This window comes from Ammospiza nelsoni, chromosome 25 (genome assembly GCF_027579445.1).
Source record: "Ammospiza nelsoni isolate bAmmNel1 chromosome 25, bAmmNel1.pri, whole genome shotgun sequence".
Classification (NCBI taxonomy): domain Eukaryota; kingdom Metazoa; phylum Chordata; class Aves; order Passeriformes; family Passerellidae; genus Ammospiza; species Ammospiza nelsoni.
Window position 1 is genome coordinate 6,065,734 of NC_080657.1, and position 19,906 is coordinate 6,085,639.

The 19,906-nt window shown below is 51.7% G+C and overlaps 1 protein-coding gene across 1 annotated transcript; it reads left to right on the forward strand.

Annotated features, from left to right (window-relative positions):
* The first annotated feature begins 164 nt into the window (after positions 1-164).
* Positions 165-17,558, forward strand: SNRNP40 (small nuclear ribonucleoprotein U5 subunit 40). Its single transcript, XM_059488654.1, has 10 exons — positions 165-386; positions 1,448-1,577; positions 2,870-2,963; positions 4,434-4,599; positions 5,800-5,922; positions 8,443-8,563; positions 9,506-9,588; positions 10,036-10,097; positions 13,825-13,928; positions 17,156-17,558. Exons 1-10 carry the CDS (start codon positions 165-167, stop codon positions 17,203-17,205), a joined length of 1,155 nt encoding a protein of 384 aa, XP_059344637.1. The 3' UTR covers positions 17,206-17,558.
* The last annotated feature ends 2,348 nt before the right edge of the window (positions 17,559-19,906 follow it).

A 19,906-nucleotide genomic window follows, 5' to 3' on the forward strand; every position in this document is an offset into this window, starting at 1 on the left:
CCAATCAAAGCCAGGCGCGCCAGAAGGCGCCGCGCTCCCCGCTCTATCCTCGGCGTGCCGGCACTGTGTCGGGGGGCGGAACATCCAGGGCGCTCCGCCAATCAGCGCGGCGGGCGCGGCGGCGGCGGCCAATGCGGCCCGGGGGGCGGGGCCCGGCGGCCGCCATGATCGAGCAGCAGAAGCGGAAGGTCCCGGGCCCCGGGCCTGGCCCCGGCCCCGCACCCGGCGCCCCCCCGGGCCCCGCCGCCCCCGGAGCCGCCCCCGCGCCCGGCCCCGACCTCCCGCTCGTCCCCGTGCCCGCCAAGCGGCCCCGCCATGACGTGCCGGGGGCGCCGGGCACGGGTGGCGCTGGGGGGCAGCCGGCGGCCGGGGCTCTGCTGCAGGCGGTAACGGGGGAACGTGAGGGGAGGGTGGGAGGAGATCCCAGTAGGGTGGAGAGCTGAGGGGAGAGGGCTGCGGGTCGCTCCAGGAGGAGGGAAAGCCACGAGGCGGTTTGATTGGACACTGCTGAGGCACCTCCGGTGCTGAGTGAGGGTCTGAGCCCCTCGGAGCGGGTCCGGGGTATGGGGAACGGGCTGGAGCCCCAGGAGAGGCTGAGGGAGCTGGGCAGGGGCTCAGCCTGGAGCAAAGGAGGCTCAGGGGGCCCTTGTGGCTCTGCACAGCTCCTGCCAGGAGGGCACAGCCGGGGGGGTCGGGCTGTGCCCCAGGGAACAGGGACAGGAGCAGAGGGAACGGCCTCAGGCTGGGCCAGGGCAGCTCAGGGTGGGCACAGCAGGAATTTCCCCATGCAAAGGGGGCTCAGGCTTTGCCAGGGGCTGCCCAGGGAGCTTTGCAGTGCCCATCCCTGCAGGTGCCCCAGCAATTCCTGGAGGTGGCACTCAGAGCTCTGGGCTGGGGACAAGGTGGCATCAGCTGGGACTCGATGTCCTTGGAGCTCTTTTCCCACCTCATCTCTGCATCCTGAACACCAGAATCCCAAAGGCTTTTCCCACAAGGGAATATCCATCCAGTGCAAGCCCAGCAGCAGAGGTGTCCCTGCCCCAGCCCCTTCTGGCAGGGAACATTTCCTGTTCCCCACAGCTCCAAACCCCTCACACCAACAACAGAACAGGAGCCGTGAAAATCCTTAAAATCTCAATTTTCCATATTGGGGGGAAAATTTCTGCATGGACAGGGGGCTCTGGCCTTGGCAGGGGCTGCCCAAGGAGGTTTGCAGTGCCCATCCATGGAGGTGCCCAAGGAATTCCTGAATGTGGCACTCAGTGCCCTGGGCTGGGGACAGGATGGGGATGGGGCACAGGATGGACTTGGTGACCTTGGAGCTCTTTTCTAGCCTCAGTAATGCTGGGATTCTGGTGGGAAGGTAAAGATGCTCAGCAGGGGTGGCAGGCTGGCCGTCCCCTGCCCTTGTCCCTTGTCCCCTCACGGTGTCCCCTCTGTCCCCCAGGGTCCCCCACGCTGCTCCTCGCTGCAGGCCCCCATCATGCTGCTCTCAGGACACGAGGGGGAGGTTTACTGCTGCAAGTTCCACCCCAATGGCAACACCCTGGCCTCAGCTGGCTTCGACAGGCTCATCTGTGAGTGGCACTGCTGTCCCCAGGCTCAGGCCCTGCTGCTGAGGGGTTTCAGCTCAGCCTCCCCTGCTCCTGGGGGTGAATTGCTTCCCCAGGAGGCTTTTCCCAGCTCCTCTGGCAGTGCCATCCTGCTGGGGCTGGAAATGTGCCTTGTGGTGTTATTGTTGTTGCACTAATTGAAGGGATGGGACTAAAATCAGGTTAAAACCCATTTATTGTTTAAATAAACATCAGCATCAGAGGCTGGGAGGTTTTGAGACAGCAGGCAGTGGCCATAGCTCAGGATAGTCACAAATTCTTTGTTACAGGACAGTAAATAACTTTCTAACTTTGTGGACAGTCACCACAGAGAATGTTTTGCTTTTTTAACCTGTCACCTTTACTTAATTTTACTGCAATGAAGATACTTTAACCAATAGGCTGTAATTCATATACACACATATACTTCTGTTATAACATGCAAAAAATTAGAATCTTTGCTATAAGAGGTTATAGCTGATAAGATGGTAAGCTATAGGTTTACAATGTAAGGGTGTAATTTTATAGAATAATTTCATTTATAATATACTTTAACCAATAGGCTGTTATTGCATGTGCACACATACTTCTGTTATAACATGTAAAAAATTATAATCTTTGATATAAGAGGTTATAGCTGATAAGATGGTAAGCTATAGGTTTATAATGCAAGGGTGTAATTGTATAGAATAATTTAAATCATTCTATACAATTACACCCTTACATTATAAACCTTTCACCATTTTATCAGTACAGTTTCTCACTTGCTTAAAGCATATTCTTATTTATAACTATAGAAGCATGAGTTTATGATTTTTCTACTTAATGTCTGCATACTTTATTTTCACATCAATCCAAGCTCCTTCCAAGGCTGCAAATCAAACCCTTCAGTGTCTGTGGCAGTTTTAACTTTCCATTTCCTACAGCTGGGGCAGGCTGTGATAGCCCTGTGTCCCTGTCACACAGCTTCCAGAGGTCTGCAGAAATGCAGGTTTTGATGCTTCCAGAGGTCTGCAGAAATGCAGGTTTTGGTGCTTAGGCTTGTTGAAGCAAAGATTATAATTTTTCTTAATAAATTCACCTTAACCAAGATCCCTGAATCTCCTGTACCCTGGGGCTCACCTGATGCTTTGTCACTGCTGTGAATGTCCCAGCTGGGGCTCAGCACTGGGGATGGTCCATCCTGCACTTTGCTGAGCCCCAAAGATCAGCTCCATGCACAGCACAGGCTGTTCCTGTGCCTTTCCTGTGCTCACCTGTCCCTTGGTGTCCCCCAGTGCTCTGGAACGTCTATGGGGACTGTGACAACTTTGCCACCCTGAAGGGACACAGCGGGGCTGTCATGGAGCTGCACTACAACACGGATGGCAGGTGAGGGCAGGGGCTCTGTGCTGCTCAGGGAACAGGGCTGGAGCCCCAGGAGGGGCTGAGGGAGCTGGGCAGGGGCTCAGCCTGGAGCAAAGGAGGCTCAGGGGCCCTTGTGGCTCTGCACAGCTCCTGCCAGGAGGGCACAGCCGGGGGGGTCGGGCTGTGCCCCAGGGAACAGGGACAGGAGCAGAGGGAACGGCCTCAGGCTGGGCCAGGGCAGCTCAGGGTGGGCACAGCAGGAATTTCCCCATGCAAAGGGGGCTCAGGCCTTGCCAGGGGCTGCCCAGGGAGCTTTGCAGTGCCCATCCCTGCAGGTGCCCCAGCAATTCCTGGAGGTGGCACTCAGAGCTCTGGGCCGGGGACAAGGTGGCATCAGCTGGGACTCGATGTCCTTGGAGCTCTTTTCCCACCTCAGTGATTCTGGGATTGTTGTCCTTGCTCACTCCATGGACACCAAGTCCTTGTAGTGTGGGCAAAGGATCTGGGGGCAGCTGTGACCACCCAGTGCCATTGATGCAGTTTTGGGGAGCAGAGGGAAGTTTGTGTGGGGTCACAGGGGAGCGGGAGAGAGACCAAGTGAGATACTGGTTAATTTAAAAGGCTGTTTCACCATCACTGCTGAGCTTTGCTGAGCTGTGCTTATCCCCGATGCTGCTTGAGGAGGAAGAAAACCAATTTCCAGCAGGGATTGAGGGGAGTTTGTCTGTGCAGCTGTTCCAGTGTCAGTCAGTGTTTCAGGCTCCTCCAAAACACCACTTCTCCATCTCGTTACTTTTTGTCTTAGTTTGGAAAGCCAGGTGTCTGCTAAGGCAGGAGCCTGCCCTGAAATGGAAAATGTAAATCTTCCCCTTCTCTCCAAACTGCTATAAATTTTAAATTAAGGGGCTCTCAGGCAAAAATATGGGAGCAAGAAATAACAGTTCTTTAATAGGGAAGGAAAAAAAAAAAGGATAAAATAAACAATGCAGTGAACTAAACCAACAGTGCCAGAGTCAGAACCCAACCTGACACCCTGTGGGTCAGGCTGGTGGCAGCAGTGCCATTGGAATTGTGGCTCAGCCCTCCTGCAGTGTCAGGGCTGGTTCTGCTGGAGCAGGGATCCTGCAGAAAGGTGCAGTCTCTGCCTCTGAAGATCCAGGGGCAGAGGCAGCTGCTGTTCCTCTGGGCAATGCAGTGCAGAAGCCGTGCTGGTGTTGCAGAATCTCCAGATTCTATCCGGGTAGGAATGCTTGGCTCCTCCCTCTGGGCTCCCATCTCCCAATGGGATGCTGTAGTTCTTATCAGCCATGCAGGGACATTCCATAGCTGTTAGCAGCAGGAGGAGTGGGTGTGGAAGAGATAAGGAAAGCTGCCCATGAACAGGAGACAACTGCCATAGAGATGGCAAAGGGATACAATTTGCTTGGCAATCCAGGACACAGGTAAAGAGAGATGGGAAGGGAGCAGAGCCCTCACTGTGGTTGTTGCCTGCAGCATGCTCTTCTCAGCATCCACGGACAAAACCGTGGCTGTGTGGGACAGTGAGACGGGAGAGAGGGTCAAGAGGCTCAAGGGCCACACGTCCTTTGTCAACTCCTGCTACCCTGCCCGGAGGGGACCCCAGCTCGTCTGCACCGGCAGCGATGACGGCACTGTCAAGGTCAGTGTGTGCTGGGTTTGTGGGTGCCCTGACAAAGGAAGGAATGATGAATCTGACTCCATGTTCTCACAAGGCTAATTTATTATTTTATGATACTATATTATATTAAAGAATGCCCTACTAAACTATACTAAAGAATACAGAAAGGATTTAGTAAGTACTAAATGCTAAAAAGATAATAATGAAAACTCCTGGCTCTCTCCAGAGTCCTGACACAGCTTAGCCCTGATTGGCCAAAGAGTGAAAACAACTCCCAGCAGAATCCAATGGAACAATCACCTGTGGGTAAACAATCTCCAAACACATTCCACATGAGCACAACACAGGAGAAGCAAATGAGATAAGAATTGTTTTCCTTTTCTCTGAGGCTTCTCAGCTTCCCAAGAGAAAAATCCTGGGCAAAGGGATTTTTCCAAAAAATGTGGATGCCCCACATGTGTGCCCTGGGCAAAACCTGCAGAAAAAAAGGTGGAAAAGTTTTAGGATCTTCCCATTTATCTGAGCTGAATTCAGCTTTTTCTTACAAGTTGCATTATCACTCTCGAGTTAGAGTCAAAAATGTGACAGCAAATTTCACTGCTCTCTTTTTTTCTGTACTTCTCAGGGGGCTGGGGAAGGTTGAGCTGCTCAGCTGGGATTTTTCTGCTGCTCTGGATCTGCACTGCTCCTGCCAGGAGGGGACAGCTGTGGGGGCTGGGAACAGGGACAGGAGCAGAGGGAACGGCCTCAGGCTGGGCCAGGGCAGCTCAGGGTGGGCACAGCAGGAATTTCCCCCTGGAAAGGGGGCTCAGGCCTTGGCAGGAGCTGCCCAGGGAGGTTTGCAGTGCCCATCCCTGCAGGTGCCCCAGGAATTCTTTCTGGACAGAAAATCAGAGACCAGAGTTTCTTTCTGGATTAGCAAAGCATGAGAAGACTCTTCTGAAATCTGGGCTGGCTCCTTCTTTCTGCTGTTATCTCCTGTACTGGCTCCTTTTTCTCTCTCCTGAAATCTCTGCTGGCCTCTTCTTCCTTCCCTTCATTCCTGTGCTCCAGACACAGCAAATTCAATGTTTTTTATAAAGATCTCCACATCTGATGTTTTTTATGAGACCCACAAAGGGATTTCAGGAGAGCAGGCTGAGTCTCTGCCAATATCTCTGCAATGATTTTGTTGTTAAATATCTGTGCCCACCTCTTACAAGTGCCACCATTTCTTTCCAGCTGTGGGACATCAGGAAAAAAGCTGCTGTCCAGACATTCCAGAACACCTACCAGGTCCTGGCTGTCACCTTCAATGACACCAGTGACCAGATCATCTCTGGAGGCATCGACAATGACATCAAGGTAGGACCCTGTGTCCCTTTCCCTCCTGTCACACCTTGTGGTGGTCAAGGACAGCTGTGGGTGCCACCTGCTGAATTTTACATCCCCAACCCCCCTGGGCCTGCTGTGTCCATCCCAGCCAGTAAAGTGGCAGGGAGCTGTGACAGCCTGGCAGGGACAGCCTGGCAGGGACAGCGTGGCACTCGGGTGTCCCAGCACTGCTGTCACTGCAGAGCCAGGCTGGAATGCTGGCAGTGCTGGCAGCCTGGGCCAGAGCCATGTGTGAGGTAAGCTGAGGAGGACATGGTGACGTCCCCTGTGTGCCCTCTGGCCCAGTTGGCAGCTGCCCTGGCACCTGATGCTGTGGAAAGTTCTCATTTACCAGTGAGCTCAGCGTTCATTCAGCTGATTGCCCTGGGGCTGCAGGGCTCAGCCTGTCCCCATGGCCTCAGCCTGTCCCCAACCTGTCACAGGCAGTGCTCAGTGTGACACTGCCACCAAAACTGCCCTCAGCCTGCCAGAGCTGTCCCCAACCTGTCATAGGCAGAGCTCAAGTGTGGCACTGCCACCCGAGCTGTCATCAGCCCCTCTCCAGCCTGTCCCCATCTTGTCACAGGCAGAGCTTGGTGTGGCACTGCCACCAGAGCTGTCCTCAGCCTGTCACAGGCAGTGCTCAACGTGACACTGCCACCAGAGCTGTCCCCAGCCTGTCACAGGCAGAGCTCAAGTGTGGCACTGCCACCCGAGCTGTCATCAGCCTGTCACAGCCAGAGCTTGGTGTGGCACTGCCACCAGAGCTGTCCCCAGCCTGTCACAGCCATAGCTCAATGTGACACTGCCACCAGAGCTGTCTCCAGCCTGCCAGAGCTGTCCCCAGTCTGTCACAGCCAGGCAGCTGGCAGTGCCCAGTGTGGTACTGCCACCAAAGCTGTCATCAGCCTGACAGAGCTGTCCCCAGCCTGTCACAGCCATAGCTTAACGTGACACTGCCACCAGAGCTGTCTCAAGTTTGTCATAGCCAGTGCTCAGTGTGGCACTGCCACCAGAGCTGTCCTCAGCCTGCCAGAGCTGTCCCCAGCTTGTCACAGCCAGTGCTCAGTGTGCCACTACCACCAGAGCTGCTCCCACTGCCCTCTTTGGGAAGAACAGCCTGGAACTGGGAACTGGGGAGTTCCTGCTCTGTGCCAGGGGCATTTGGGGGATTTTGGGGCCAGTTCAGGAGGAATTCTGCAGGCCTGGGGTTCTGGCGTTGAACTCCTTGGACATTGAACGGATCCACTTAGAAATGTTTTGAAAGGTAAATTCTGTCCTTCCAGAAACCCATAAACTTCCAGCCTCATGATTCCATAGAATCATGGAGTGGTTTGGATGGAAAGAATGAAACCCCACCCAGTGCCACCCCTGCCATGGCAGGGACACCTGCCACTGTGCCAGGTGCTGCCAGCCCCAATGCCCAGCCTGGCCTTGGGCACTGCCAGGGCTCCAGGGGCAGCCACAGCTGCTCTGGCAATTCCAGCCCAGCCCCTGCCCACCCTGCCAGGGAACAATTCCCAATCTCCCATCCAGCCCTGCCCTCTGGCACTGGCAGCCATTCCCTGGGTCATGTGTGTGGGGTTGCTGCCACATAACTCCTTGGACTTTGAACACCTCAGTTACCAATCTAAGGCACAAATCCCATTTGCCCACAACTCCCATCTGTGGTGGTGTTCACAGGGGTCCCAGGACGAGGGAAGAGATGAGAATCTTGACTCCATGTTTCAGAAGGCTGATATATTATATTATATTATATTATATTATATTATATTATATTATATTATATTATATTATATTATATTATATTATAGTATAGTATATTATAGTATATTATAGTATATTATAGTATATTATAGTATATTATAGTATATTATATTATAGTATATTATAGTATATTATAGTATATTATACTATACTATATTATAGTATATTATACTATACTATATTATAGTATATTATACTATACTATATTATAGTATACTATACTATACTATATTATAGTATACTATACTATACTATATTATACTGTACTATATTATACTATACTATACTATATTATACTGTACTATATTATACTATATTATATTATGAAATTGATATATTAAAACTATACTAAAAGAATACAAGAAAGGATTTCATCAGAAGGCTTGAAAGGAATTGAATGATAATAAAATCTTGTGACTGACCAGAGAGTCCGAGACACCTGGACTGTGATTGGCCATTAATTAAAAACAACCACATGAGACCAATCCCAGATGCACCTGTTGCATTCCACAGCAGCAGATAACCATTGTTTACATTTAATTTCTGCGGCCTCTCAGCTTCTCAGGAGAAAAAATCCTAAGGAAAGGATTTTTATAAAATATGTCTGTGACACCCATCAATCTCCAGCACTGCTGGCTTTGTTTGTGTGTTTGTTTGTGTGTTTGTTTGTGTGTTTGTTTGTGTGTTTGTTTGTGTGTTTGTTTGTGTGTTTCTGTGTTTATGTGTTTGTGGTTTGTGTGCCAGGTGTGGGACCTGCGGCAGAACAAGCTCACGTACACCATGCGGGGCCACGCTGACTCGGTGACAGGCCTGAGCCTCAGCTCTGAGGGCTCCTACCTGCTCTCCAACGCCATGGACAACACAGGTACAGCCTGCTGAGCTCCAGGGACACCTCTGCCTGCTCATCCTGGCACAGCTGAGCTGGGCTGGGCTGCAGGGAGCTGGGCTCCAGAGCTGAACCCTGAATTTGGGTCCTTGAGGGGAGAGCAGCTGCCTCAGGGCATTTGTCCCAGCTGGGAGGGAAATGGGGACAAGAGCCATGGCACAGGTTGTCCTGCAGGGCCTGGGGACAAGAGCCATGGCACAGGTTGTCCTGCAGGGCCTGGGGACAAGAGCCATGGCATAGGTTATCCTGCAGGGAGCCATGGCACAGGTTGTCCTGCAGGGCCTGGGGACAGGAGCCATGGCACAGGTTGTCCTGCAGGACACTGGGGACAGGAGCCATAGCATAGGTTATCCTGCAGGGCCTGGGGACAAGAGCAATGTCACAGATTTGTCCCCTCAGAAGAAGTGACAGCTCAGCCCCTGCAGGACATTGAGAATGAGAGCGATGGCACAGGTTATCCTGCAGGACACTGGGGACAAGAGCCATGGCACAGGTTTGTCCCCTCAGCAGAAGTGACAGCCCAGCTCCTGGAGGACACTGGGGACAAGAGCCATGGCACAGGTGATCCGTGCACTCTGGCTCATGTCAAGGTGACCTGGCTGTGTCCCCTCAGCAGGAGTGACAGCCCAGTTGCCACCCTGCTGTCCCTGTGTCCCTCCGTGAGGCTGAGCCCATCAGGGCTGTGCCCATGGGATGTGGCAGGGTGAGGAAAAGCCCCTTGTGAGGAGCTGGGCTCCATTTTGGGATGACAGCTTGGGAAGTTTTTGTATTTCCACATTGCAAAGCCTCCTGCAGGAGAAGCTGCTGGTTCCCCATGGCCTCTGGGGAGTGAGGGGTCAGGGAGCCTGTCCTGGGCATGGGGGCTTTGCCAGGGTTGCCTGTCCCTGTCCCCCTCAGCCTCTGTCCCTCCTTCTGCTGCAGTTCGGATCTGGGACGTGAGGCCCTTTGCCCCCAAGGAGAGATGTGTGAAGATTTTCCAGGGAAATGTTCATAATTTTGAGAAGGTGAGTGTGCTCCACTCCTTGTTCAATTCTGAGTGTGCTCCACTCCTTGTTCAATTCTGAGCGTGCTCCACTCCTGTTCAATTCCCTCTGCTATCAACTTTCCTCTGAATTGTTTTTTTTCAATTCAAGCTTAGGCCAGAAAGGCTTTAATAAGAACTCAAAGAAAGATGAATCCACAAAGTGGGTTCCAATTAAAGCCTCAGTAACAAGATTTCTTTGCTCAGTTCTTTTGTAATTAGTTGTAAATGAAGTGGTTTCTACACTTACCATCTACTTTATGTAAAATAACAAGGCACTGGCTGTTTCCAGCAATGAAATAAAATCTGTAATTACCATCTCATCTTCCAAGGGAGATCATTAAAGTGGTGCTGGTTAAAGTCTCGTGGTGATTTTAGTTCAAGGAAAAGGGGGAAACTAAATAGGTCTGTGCATTTTCTTTTGTTTTAGAACCTTCTGAGGTGCTCCTGGTCCCCAGATGGCAGCAAAATTGCAGGGGGCTCTGCTGACAGGTGAGTGCCACTGCATTCCTGTGTTCCCAGCAGCCCTGATGGATTTGCAGCATTCTCCAAGCTCAGGGCTGTGTGTAGAGGTGGGAAATCCCAAACAGCCCTCAGGAGTTTTCCTCATTTCCCTGAGCAAGGATGTGTTTCTGCTGCTTTGGGCTCTGTGGAGGAGCATCTGACTGTTGTAAAATCTGGTTATTATTGTCAAAAGCTGGCTGAGGCTCTGCCCTGTCCCACCACAGGATCCCCAGCAGGTGACAGGGACATCTTTGCCACTGGCTTGGACCCCTGGGTGTCCTGGCAGAAACTTGGGGGGTCTTTGAGCAGGGTCTGTGTGTGGGGTTGGAGGATGAGGAGCACAAATCCTGGTTAAATCCCTGCTCGGTGGGATTTCAGAGATCATTAATGACTCCTCCTTTAATTAAGGAGAAAAAATCAATTGGCACATCTCAGACTTGTAAATGAAAGATTCTGTAAAGTGAGCTGAGGAGTGAAAGGGCACAGGGAGGAAGCAGAGCAGGGTCTGAAGGTCCCTGTGAAGGACACCAATGTCCCCTGGAGCAAATCCAGGCCCAAAACCAGTGCCAAGGAGACAGGAATTCCTGCAGGCCAGGGGCCAGGCCATGGAGCAGCAGTAATCAACTGATTAATGAGCTTCTGATAGCACAGAGGCAGAACTTGAGCTCTCCCTGTCCAGATTTAGTGGGGCAGCTGTCCCAGCATGAGCTGGAGCTGTGACTGCCCCAGCCCTGCTGGGCTCTGAGTGGGGAGGGAGAATTCCTACCTGGGGAGAGCAGGGATCCCTGCCCTGGGGGGAAGAGGAGCAATTCCTGCCCTGGGAGAGCAGCAATCTCTACCTGGGGAGAACAGCTCCTGCTTTGGGAGAGAGCAGCTCTTTGCCCTGGGGGAGAGGGCAGCAATTCTTGCCTTGGGGGAGCAGCAGTTCCTACTTGGGGAGAGCAAGGATTCCTGCCTTGGTGGGGAGAGCAGCAATTCCTGCCTTTCTGCCTTTGAGAGCAGCAATTCCTACCTGGGGAGAGCAAGGATTCCTGCCCTGGTGGGGAGAGGAGCAATTCCTGCCTTCGAGAGCAAGAATCCCTGCCCTGGAAGAGCAGGAATCCCTGCCTTGGGGGGGAGAGCAGCAATCCCTGCCCTGAGGGGTGGGGAGAGCAGCAATTCCTGCCCTGAGGGGTGGGGAGAGCAGCAATTCCTGCTCTGGGAGAGCAGCTCCTGCCCTGGGAGAACAGCAATTCCTGCCTTTGGAGAGCAGCTCCTGCCCTGGGGAGAGCAAGGATTCCTGCCCTGGAGGGGAGAGCAGCAATTCCTGCCTTAGAGAGCAGGAATCCCTGCCCTGGGAGAGCAGCTTCTGCCTTGGAGGGAGAGCAGCAATTCCTGCCCTGGGGGGGAGAACAGCTCCTGCCTTGGGAGAGCAGCAATTCCTGCCCTGGAGAGAGCAGCAATTCCTGCCTTCGGGAGAGCAGCTCCTGCCATGGAGAGCAGGAATCCTACCCTGGGAGAGCAGCTCCTCTTTTGGGAGAGCAGCAATCCCTGCCCTGGGAGAGCAGCTCCTGCCTGGATCCCTGTGGCCAGGCTGAGCCCTGTTCTGGGCAGGTTTTCCTGGAGTTTGGGTCACTTTTGGTTCTTTTTGCAGGTGCTGCTGGAGCTCAGGGCTCTGACAGCTCCTGGGACAGGTCCCAGCAGAGCTCCCCACAGCACACACTGGGATTTTGGGGTTTTGGGCTCAGTTTCCCTGACTCTGAAACTGTTTTTAAGAGAAGTGTGAAAGGTGAGCTGTGCCTGGTGCTGCCAGGGGAGGATCCTGTGGGGTTCTTAACCCAGTAGGGGCTCAGGCAGGAGCCAGCAGAGGGTGATCAAAGGGCTCAGCATGATCCCATCACTCCCTGATGAACGCTGGTGAGTGCCTCATGTGGCACAGCAGGAAGAAATCCCATCTTAGAGCTGCTGGCAGGCAGGGATTGCAGTGCAGCAGGGGCTGGAGGCTCTGGGCTCCTCACTGCCAGCCCAGGGCATGCCTGGATGTGCACAGAGTGTGTGGGGCTGTTCGGGAGGGTGAGACCCCTCCTCCTCCTCAGATCAGCATTCCCAGTGCTGCTTTGCTCCCTGTCCCTACACTATGAAGGATTTTTTTTTGACCTCACAGCTTTCAAATCCATCTCTGTGCCGTGAGGGGCACTGCTGGCAGGGAGGTTTTTGCCACTCTTGATTCCTCCCTGCTCAGCCTCTCCTCTCCTGGGCCTGTCAGAGCAGCATTTTTCCATTTTTCTCCTGGAAGGTTCCTGTTTATCCTCACAAAGATCATTCCAGCTGCAGAGCTGTCACTATGGGACACAAAATAACACAAGCACACACTGCTGCTCTCAAGGTGAAGAAAAGGGAAGTTTATTTTCTGACACCAACATTTACAGATTTCCAAAGGTGACAGTGCTGTGACAGTGTTCACAGGGGTCTCAGGATGAGGGAAGAGACGAGGATCTGACTCCATGTTTCAGAAGGCTGATTTATTATTTTATGAGATATATTACATTAAAACTACACTAAAAGAATAGAAGAAAAGGTTTTATCAGAAGGCTGGCTAAGAATAGAATAAGAATCATAATAAAGGTTTGTGTCTCGGCTCTCTGTCTGAGCTCACTGTGATTGGCCATTAATTAGAAACAACCAACATGAGACCAATCACAGCTGCACCTGTTGCATTCCACAGCAGCAGATAATCATTGTTTACATTTTGTTCCTGAGGCCTCTCAGCTTCGCAGGAAAACTCCTAAGGAAGGGATTTTTCATGAAAAGATGTCTGTGACAACAGTGCCACCTCTCCAATGACACTGAACAAACCAACAGGCCATCAAATTTCTCCTCCTCCATAAAAGAATGCAAAACAATGAGTTATTTACAGAAAGTGTGTGAGAAAGTTTGTTACAAGAATGTGAACATCAGAAGGTTTAGAAAATCAAAAATCAGGGTGACACAGAACCACCTGGGGGCACAGGGCATTTTCCTTGGCCCATGCCTGCCCTCAGCAGCAGGACTCTGTGTCTTGGTTTGGAAAGAAAGGAGTCTGCTAAGGCAGGAGCCTCTCTTGAAATGGAGAATGTAAACTCTCTTTACTCCTCTGAATTGCTATAAATTTTAAATTAAGGGGCTCTCAGGCAAAAATTAATATGGGAGCAGGAAATAACAGTTATTTACAAGGGAAGAAAACAAAAGGATAAAATAAGCAATGCAGTGAACTAAACCAACACTGGCAGAGTCAGAACCCAACCTGACACCCTGTGGGTCAGGCTGGTGGCAGCAGTGCCATTGGAATTGTGGCTCAGCCCTCCTGCAGTGTCAGGGCTGGTTCTGCTGGAGCAGGGATCCTGCAGAAAGGTGCAGTCTCTGCCTCTGAAGATCCAGGGGCAGAGGCAGCTGCTGTTCCTCTGGGCAATGCAGTGCAGAAGCCGTGCTGGTGTTGCAGAATCTCCAGATTCTATCCGGGTAGGAATGCTTGGCTCCTCCCTCTGGGCTCCCATCTCCCAATGGGATGCTGTAGTTCTTATCAGCCATGCAGGGACATTCCATAGCTGTTATCAGCAGGGGTCTCCTCCGGAGGGAGGTGTGAATGTGGTCACTCAAAGAGAGAGATAAGGCAAACTGCCCACTTGACAAAGACAATCTGCCATACAGAGGGTAATGGAACACATCTTGCATTGCAATCTGGAACTCTCTGTTGCAGGTTTGTGTACGTGTGGGACACCACCTCCAGGAGGATCCTGTACAAGCTGCCTGGCCATGCTGGCTCTGTCAATGAGCTGGCCTTCCACCCTGAGGAACCCATCAGTAAGTGCTCCCCCCTGCCAGGGCAGCAGCTCCAGGGCTCACCGAGCTGCTGATCCTTTGGGAAGTGACTTCAAAATTGCCAGTTATCAGGTTTAGGGGTGGCAGAGCCTGGTTTGCTCATCTCCATTTGAGTGGAGGCACCCTGGGTTGAGCACAGGGACTCTGGGACTGGGCTGGGGACACCCAGAGGGCAGCAGGGTGGCTCTCGGGTGGCTGCCACTGCCCAGGGCTTGTCCTGCCTTCCCAGGGGCCATGAGGAACAGGTTGGGAATGGCTGGGATGCCAGAGGTACAACCATGTGTGGTGATTCCATCAGGACATGGATCACCTGGGAGCCTGGGGGGTCCTAACTGCCCCAAAAGCTGTAGGAAGCAAATCAGAGAATCACAAAACCACAATCCTAGAATAGTTTGGGTTGGAAGGGACCTGAAATCCCACCCAGTGCCACCCCTGCCATGGCAGGGACACTTCCCACTGTGCCAGGTGCTCCAGCCTGGCCTTGGGCACTGCCAGGGCTCCAGGGGCAGCCACAGCTGCTCTGGGCACCCTGGCACAGCCCAAACCTCTCTAACCAGGCCTTGCCAGCCTACAAACCCCCTGTGGCAAATGGCACTGGGGGCACCTGGAACCAGCCAGGCAATCATTCTTTCCTTTCCTTTCTCCATTGGCTGCAATGGGTTTTGGTGCTGGTTTCCATCCTTGGTTCAGGAATGTGAATGCCAGAGTGGTTTGGGTGGGAAGGGATCTTCAATGGCAGCTGATTGCAGCCCAGGGACACCTGCCACTGTGCCAGGTGCTGCCAGCCCCAATGCCCAGCCTGGCCTTGGGCACTGCCAGGGCTCCAGGGGCAGCCACAGCTGCTCTGGCAATTCCAGCCAGCCCCTGCCCACCCTCAATGGGAAAAATTCCTTCTCAAAATCCCACCAAAGGAAGCTCTGGCTGCAGTGGGTTTGGGTCCTGTTCTGGAGGTGGCACCACATTCAGGGCTGGCTGATACAAAGCTCAGGGTGGCTTTTCAGAGCCATCTGAAGCTGGGACCAGGCTCCATTCCCATCTCCTGGGGTGGGCAGGACTGCAGGGTGCTGGGTTTCCATGGAAATGCTCCCCTTGGCCTGGTCAGCAGCCAGAAATTCCCAGCAGTCACCCCCAAAGGCAAAGCAAGGGGCAGGGAGCTGGGTACCCTCAGCTTTGCTGGGCTGGGGCTGTGCTGGGGGAGCAGAGCGAGCTCCTCTCTGCGTGTGAGATCCTGTGCTCAGCTCCTCTTGGCTCATCAATCACAAATAACAATTAAAAAACTCTTACTAAAAACCCATTGAGTCATGCAGCTGCTGGCTGGGAGCTCCTGGTGATGTTAATCCATAAATCCCTGCAGGATTCTCACCAGGCTGTGCAGGGTGACAAACACTGGGCTGGGAATTGGTGCAGAAACCCCCAGAGCTCTCCTGGACAGGGATGAAACCACTGCTGGTGTCTTCTGGGTCATTCTTGGGAATTCCCTGAAGAGAGGAAGGGCTGGAGCCCCAGGAGGGTCTGAGGGAGCTGGGCAGGGGCTCAGCCTGGAGCAAAGGGGGCTCAGGGGGCCCTTGTGGCTCTGCACAGCTCCTGCCAGGAGGGCACAGCCGGGGGGGTCGGGCTGTGCCCCAGGGAACAGGGACAGGAGCAGAGGGAACGGCCTCAGGCTGGGCCAGGGCAGCTCAGGGGGGATTTTTGGGAAGAATTCCCCATGGAAAGGGTGTCCAGCCTGGCAGGGGTGGAGCCCCATCCCTGGAGGGATTTAGAAGCCCTGTGGATGTGGCACTTGGGGACATGGACGGGGCTGGGTTAAAGGTTGGACTCGATGATCTCAGAGGGATTTTCCAGCCTTGATGATTTTATAATTCCATAAAGGCATCATAATATGGCCCTTCTGACCCATGTCCAGCCCTGCTGGTGGAGTCCCCATCCCTGGAGGTGTTCAGGGCACCTGGGGATGTGGCACTGCTGGGCAGGGGTGACCTGGGCTGGTGCCAGGCTGGCGGGTGGGTTTGATGCTCTCGGGGGTGTTCCCCAAGCTCAAGGATTCCGTGGCTGTGGCTCAGGGTGACTCAGGGCCGGTGGGAGCCACTGGGTTTTCCCTGCTCCCAGGGAATCCTGTCCTGGGGACACTTTCCTGGCCACATGTGCCCTCTAGTGGCACCCGGAGCTGGCAGAGCCGGGGCGCGGTGACACAGAGCTGTTCATGGCTGCCTTGGGAAGCAGCTGAGACCCGGCTTGCAAAAAAATGAGGAGTTTGGGCTGTGCCCTCAGGGGGGTCACGAACCACTAGGGTCATTTTTGTATTCTATTTCAATTTTTATATTCTAATTTTTGTTTTCTTTTTCAGTTTTTATATTCCATTTTAATTTTTGTATTCTATTTCAGGTTTTGTATTTGAATTTTTGTATTTATTTCAGTTTTCATATTTTACTTTTTGTATTCTATTTCAGTTTTTATATTCTGTTTTAATTTTTGCATTCTATTCCAGTTTTCATATTCTAATTTTGTATTTTCATATTCTAATTTTTTGTATATTTCAGTTTTTGTATTCTATTTTAATTTTTGCATTCAATTTCAGTTTTTGTATTTTAATTTTTGCATTCTATTTCAGTTTTTATATTCTATTTTCATTTTTGCGTTCTATTTCAGTTTTTCTATTTTAATTTTTGTATTTTATTTCAGTTTCTATATTTTCATTTTTGTATTATATTTTGGTTTTTATATTCTGTTTCAATTTTTGCATTCTATTTCAGGTTTTGTATTTCAATTTTTGCATTCTATTTCAGTTTTTATATTCTATTTTCATTTTCGCATTCTATTTCATTTTATATATTCTCATTTTTATATTCTATTTCAGTTTTTGTATTTTAATTTTTGTATTTTATTTCAGTTTTTATATTCTATTTTCATTTTTGTATTCTATTTTGGTTTTTATATTCTGTTTCAATTTTTGCATTCTATTTCAGGTTTTGTATTTCAATTTTTGCATTCTATTTCAGTTTTTACATTCTATTTTAATTTTTGCATTCTATTTCAGTTTTTATATTCTATTTTAATTTTTGCATTCTATTTCAGTTTTTATACTCTTTAAATTTTTGCATTGTATTCCAGTTTTCATATTCTAATTTTTATATTCTATTTCAGTTTTTATATTCTGCTTTAATTTGTACATTGCTTTAATTTCTTTATTCCTTTCTTTCCTTGCCCCTCAGTTCTCTCTGCATCCAGTGACAAAAGGCTCTACATGGGGGAGATCCAGTGATGCCCCAGGAGCTGCAGGATCTGTGCCTGGGTGCTGCCCTGGCAGGAGCTGGGTGCTTCCCCTCCCAGTGCAGCAGGTGACAGAGCTCGGTGTGACAGCCCAGTGCAGGCTGTCCCCTCCCCACATCTCACTGGGCAGCTTTTTCCACCTCTCCTTTCTTTGGGAGGCAGGAAAACTTGGATCTCAAAGGAATTTCGTTCTGGCTGTGCCACTGACAGTGAAACCTTTCTCCAGATCCCTTGAAATTGAGAACTTTTGGTTCAGTTCCACACGTGGCCTGTATATCCCTGTCATGTTTCCTTTGGAGGTTTTTTGATACAGTTAAAACTGCAATAAATGGCTTTTTTTACACAGCTCAGTGCCTGGGGCTTATTGCTCTGTGTCTCAGTTTGGACTGGTGTCTGCTGAGGAAGGCAGGAGCCTCCCTTGGAATGGAAAATGTAACTCCCCTCCCTCTGAATTGTTATAAATTCGAAATTAAGGGGCTCTCAGGCAAAGATATGGGAGTAGCAATAACAGTTCTTCATTAGGGAAAAATAAAAATAAAATAAAAATGCAAAACAACCCTGCCAGAGTGAGAGCAGGCCCTGGCACGCTGTGGCTCAGGCTGGTGGCACAGCCCCATGCCATGGGGGCTCAGCCCTCCTGCAGTGCCAGCTGTGGCTCTGCTGCAGCAGGGATCCTGCACAAGGGGGGAGTTTTCCTCTGCAGCTCCAGGGCTGCTGCAGATGGGCCTGGGCTCCCTCTGGCCATGCAGGGCAGCAGAAAGCTGCTCCTCTGGCAATGCAGGGGGCAAAGGCTGCTGTGCTGTGCCAGGCTCAGATTGCATCCAGGCAGGAATGCTTGGCTCCTGCCCTGGGCGCAGCATCTGCCCATGGGATGCTGGAATTGGATCAGCCCTGCAGGGACACTCAGTGGCCATGGAGAGCAGAGATCTCCTGGAGGGAGGATTGGCTGTGGGAGAGATGAAGAAAACTGCCCCAAGGACAGCAGAGAACTGCCCCAGCTCTGACAGGTGGCACAGAACACACACACAGCCCCATTTCCAGCCTCAGACACTCTGGTTACTTTTCTGTTCTCCAGTTTTAAATCCAGGTCCTCACCTGTAGCTAACCAGGAAATGATTGAGCTGGAATGATGGAATCATTGGTGGAATCACCAAACTTATGGAATGGTTTGGGAAGGGACCTTAAATCCCACCCAATGCCACCCTTGCCATGGCAGGGACACCTGCCACTGTGCCAGGAGCTCCAGCCTGGCCTTGGGCACTGCCAGGGCTCCAGGGGCAGCCACAGCTGCTCTGGCAATTCCAGCCCAGCCCCTGCCCACCCTGCCAGGGAACAATTCCCAATTGCCAAGATCCCATCCAGCCCTGCCCTCTGGCACTGGCAGCCATTCCCTGGCTCCTGTCCCTCCATCCTTGTCCCCAGCCCCTCTCCCAAGTCCAGGATTCTTCAGCTCCTGGCAGCTGCCCACATCTCCTTCTCATCCTTCCCCTGGCCTCAGGGGCAATGGCAGGCAGGATCCCATGGGAATGGCTGCTGCAGCCCTGGGGCTGTCCCTGGAGCTGTCCCTGGTCCCCTGGGCTGTCCCATGGTCCCTGCCCTCCGTGGATGAGTGACAGGAGCCCTCAGGGAGGTGCTGCTCAGGCAGATCCATCTCCACATCCCAATGGGTGAGCAGCTCCAGGCAGACAAAGCCCTCCCTGGAGAGGGGCAGGCAGGGCTGGAGGCACAGGAGGGTTATTTTATTTACTTTTTAAAATTTTACTTACTTTTATTACTTTTTTATTTACTTTTATTTATTATTTTATTATTTCTTATTATTAATTTATTTTTTTATTTTATTTTATTATTTCTTGTGATTTATTAATTTATTTTATTATTTTATTATATATATATTATTCATTTACTTTATTATTTTAGGGGTTTTTTAGTGCCAGGAAGGACTGAGGCCCTTCCTCTGTCCCACAGATTTAGGGTTTAATTAGGTCCTGTTATTATCCCAAGGGTTTATGGGTTTATTGGGAGCTACACCCAAGTGCCAGAGGGAGAGACCCTTGGGGCTGATCTGTGACAGCAATCCCGACCCTTACCGGGTCCTGCTTCTTTAAAGGAACCAAAGAAGGGTTTTGTTCCTAATTCCCACCCCAGGAACCAGCAGGGAACTGAAGGAGGGGCGTCATTGCTCCCCTGCCCTGAGTGCTGGGCAGTCCTGGGGCTCCTGGTGCCAGGCGGGGGGTGGATGGATCCATACCCCAGTCTGGGGTCCCTGGGTGTCACCCTGGGTGTCACCCCCTGTGCCCAGACCCCCCCCTGGCCTGGGCACGAGGGACACAGAGCTGTGACCCAGATCGGGAAATGATCCGGATTAAGGGCAAATCCCTGAGCAGAGGGATGGGAGAGACCTGGATGGACAGAGCAGGGCTGGACAGACAGACGTGACCTGGATGGACAGAGCCCAGCCTGGATGGATGGATGGATGGAACCAGACCTGGATGGACAGAGCAGGGCTGGACAGACAGACGTGACCTGGATGGACAGAGCCCAGCCTGGATGGATGGATGGAACCAGACCTGGATGGACAGAGCAGGGCTGGACAGACAGACGTGACCTGGATGGACAGAGCCCAGCCTGGATGGATGGATGGATGGAACCAGACCTGGATGGACAGAGCAGGGCTGGACAGACAGACGTGACCT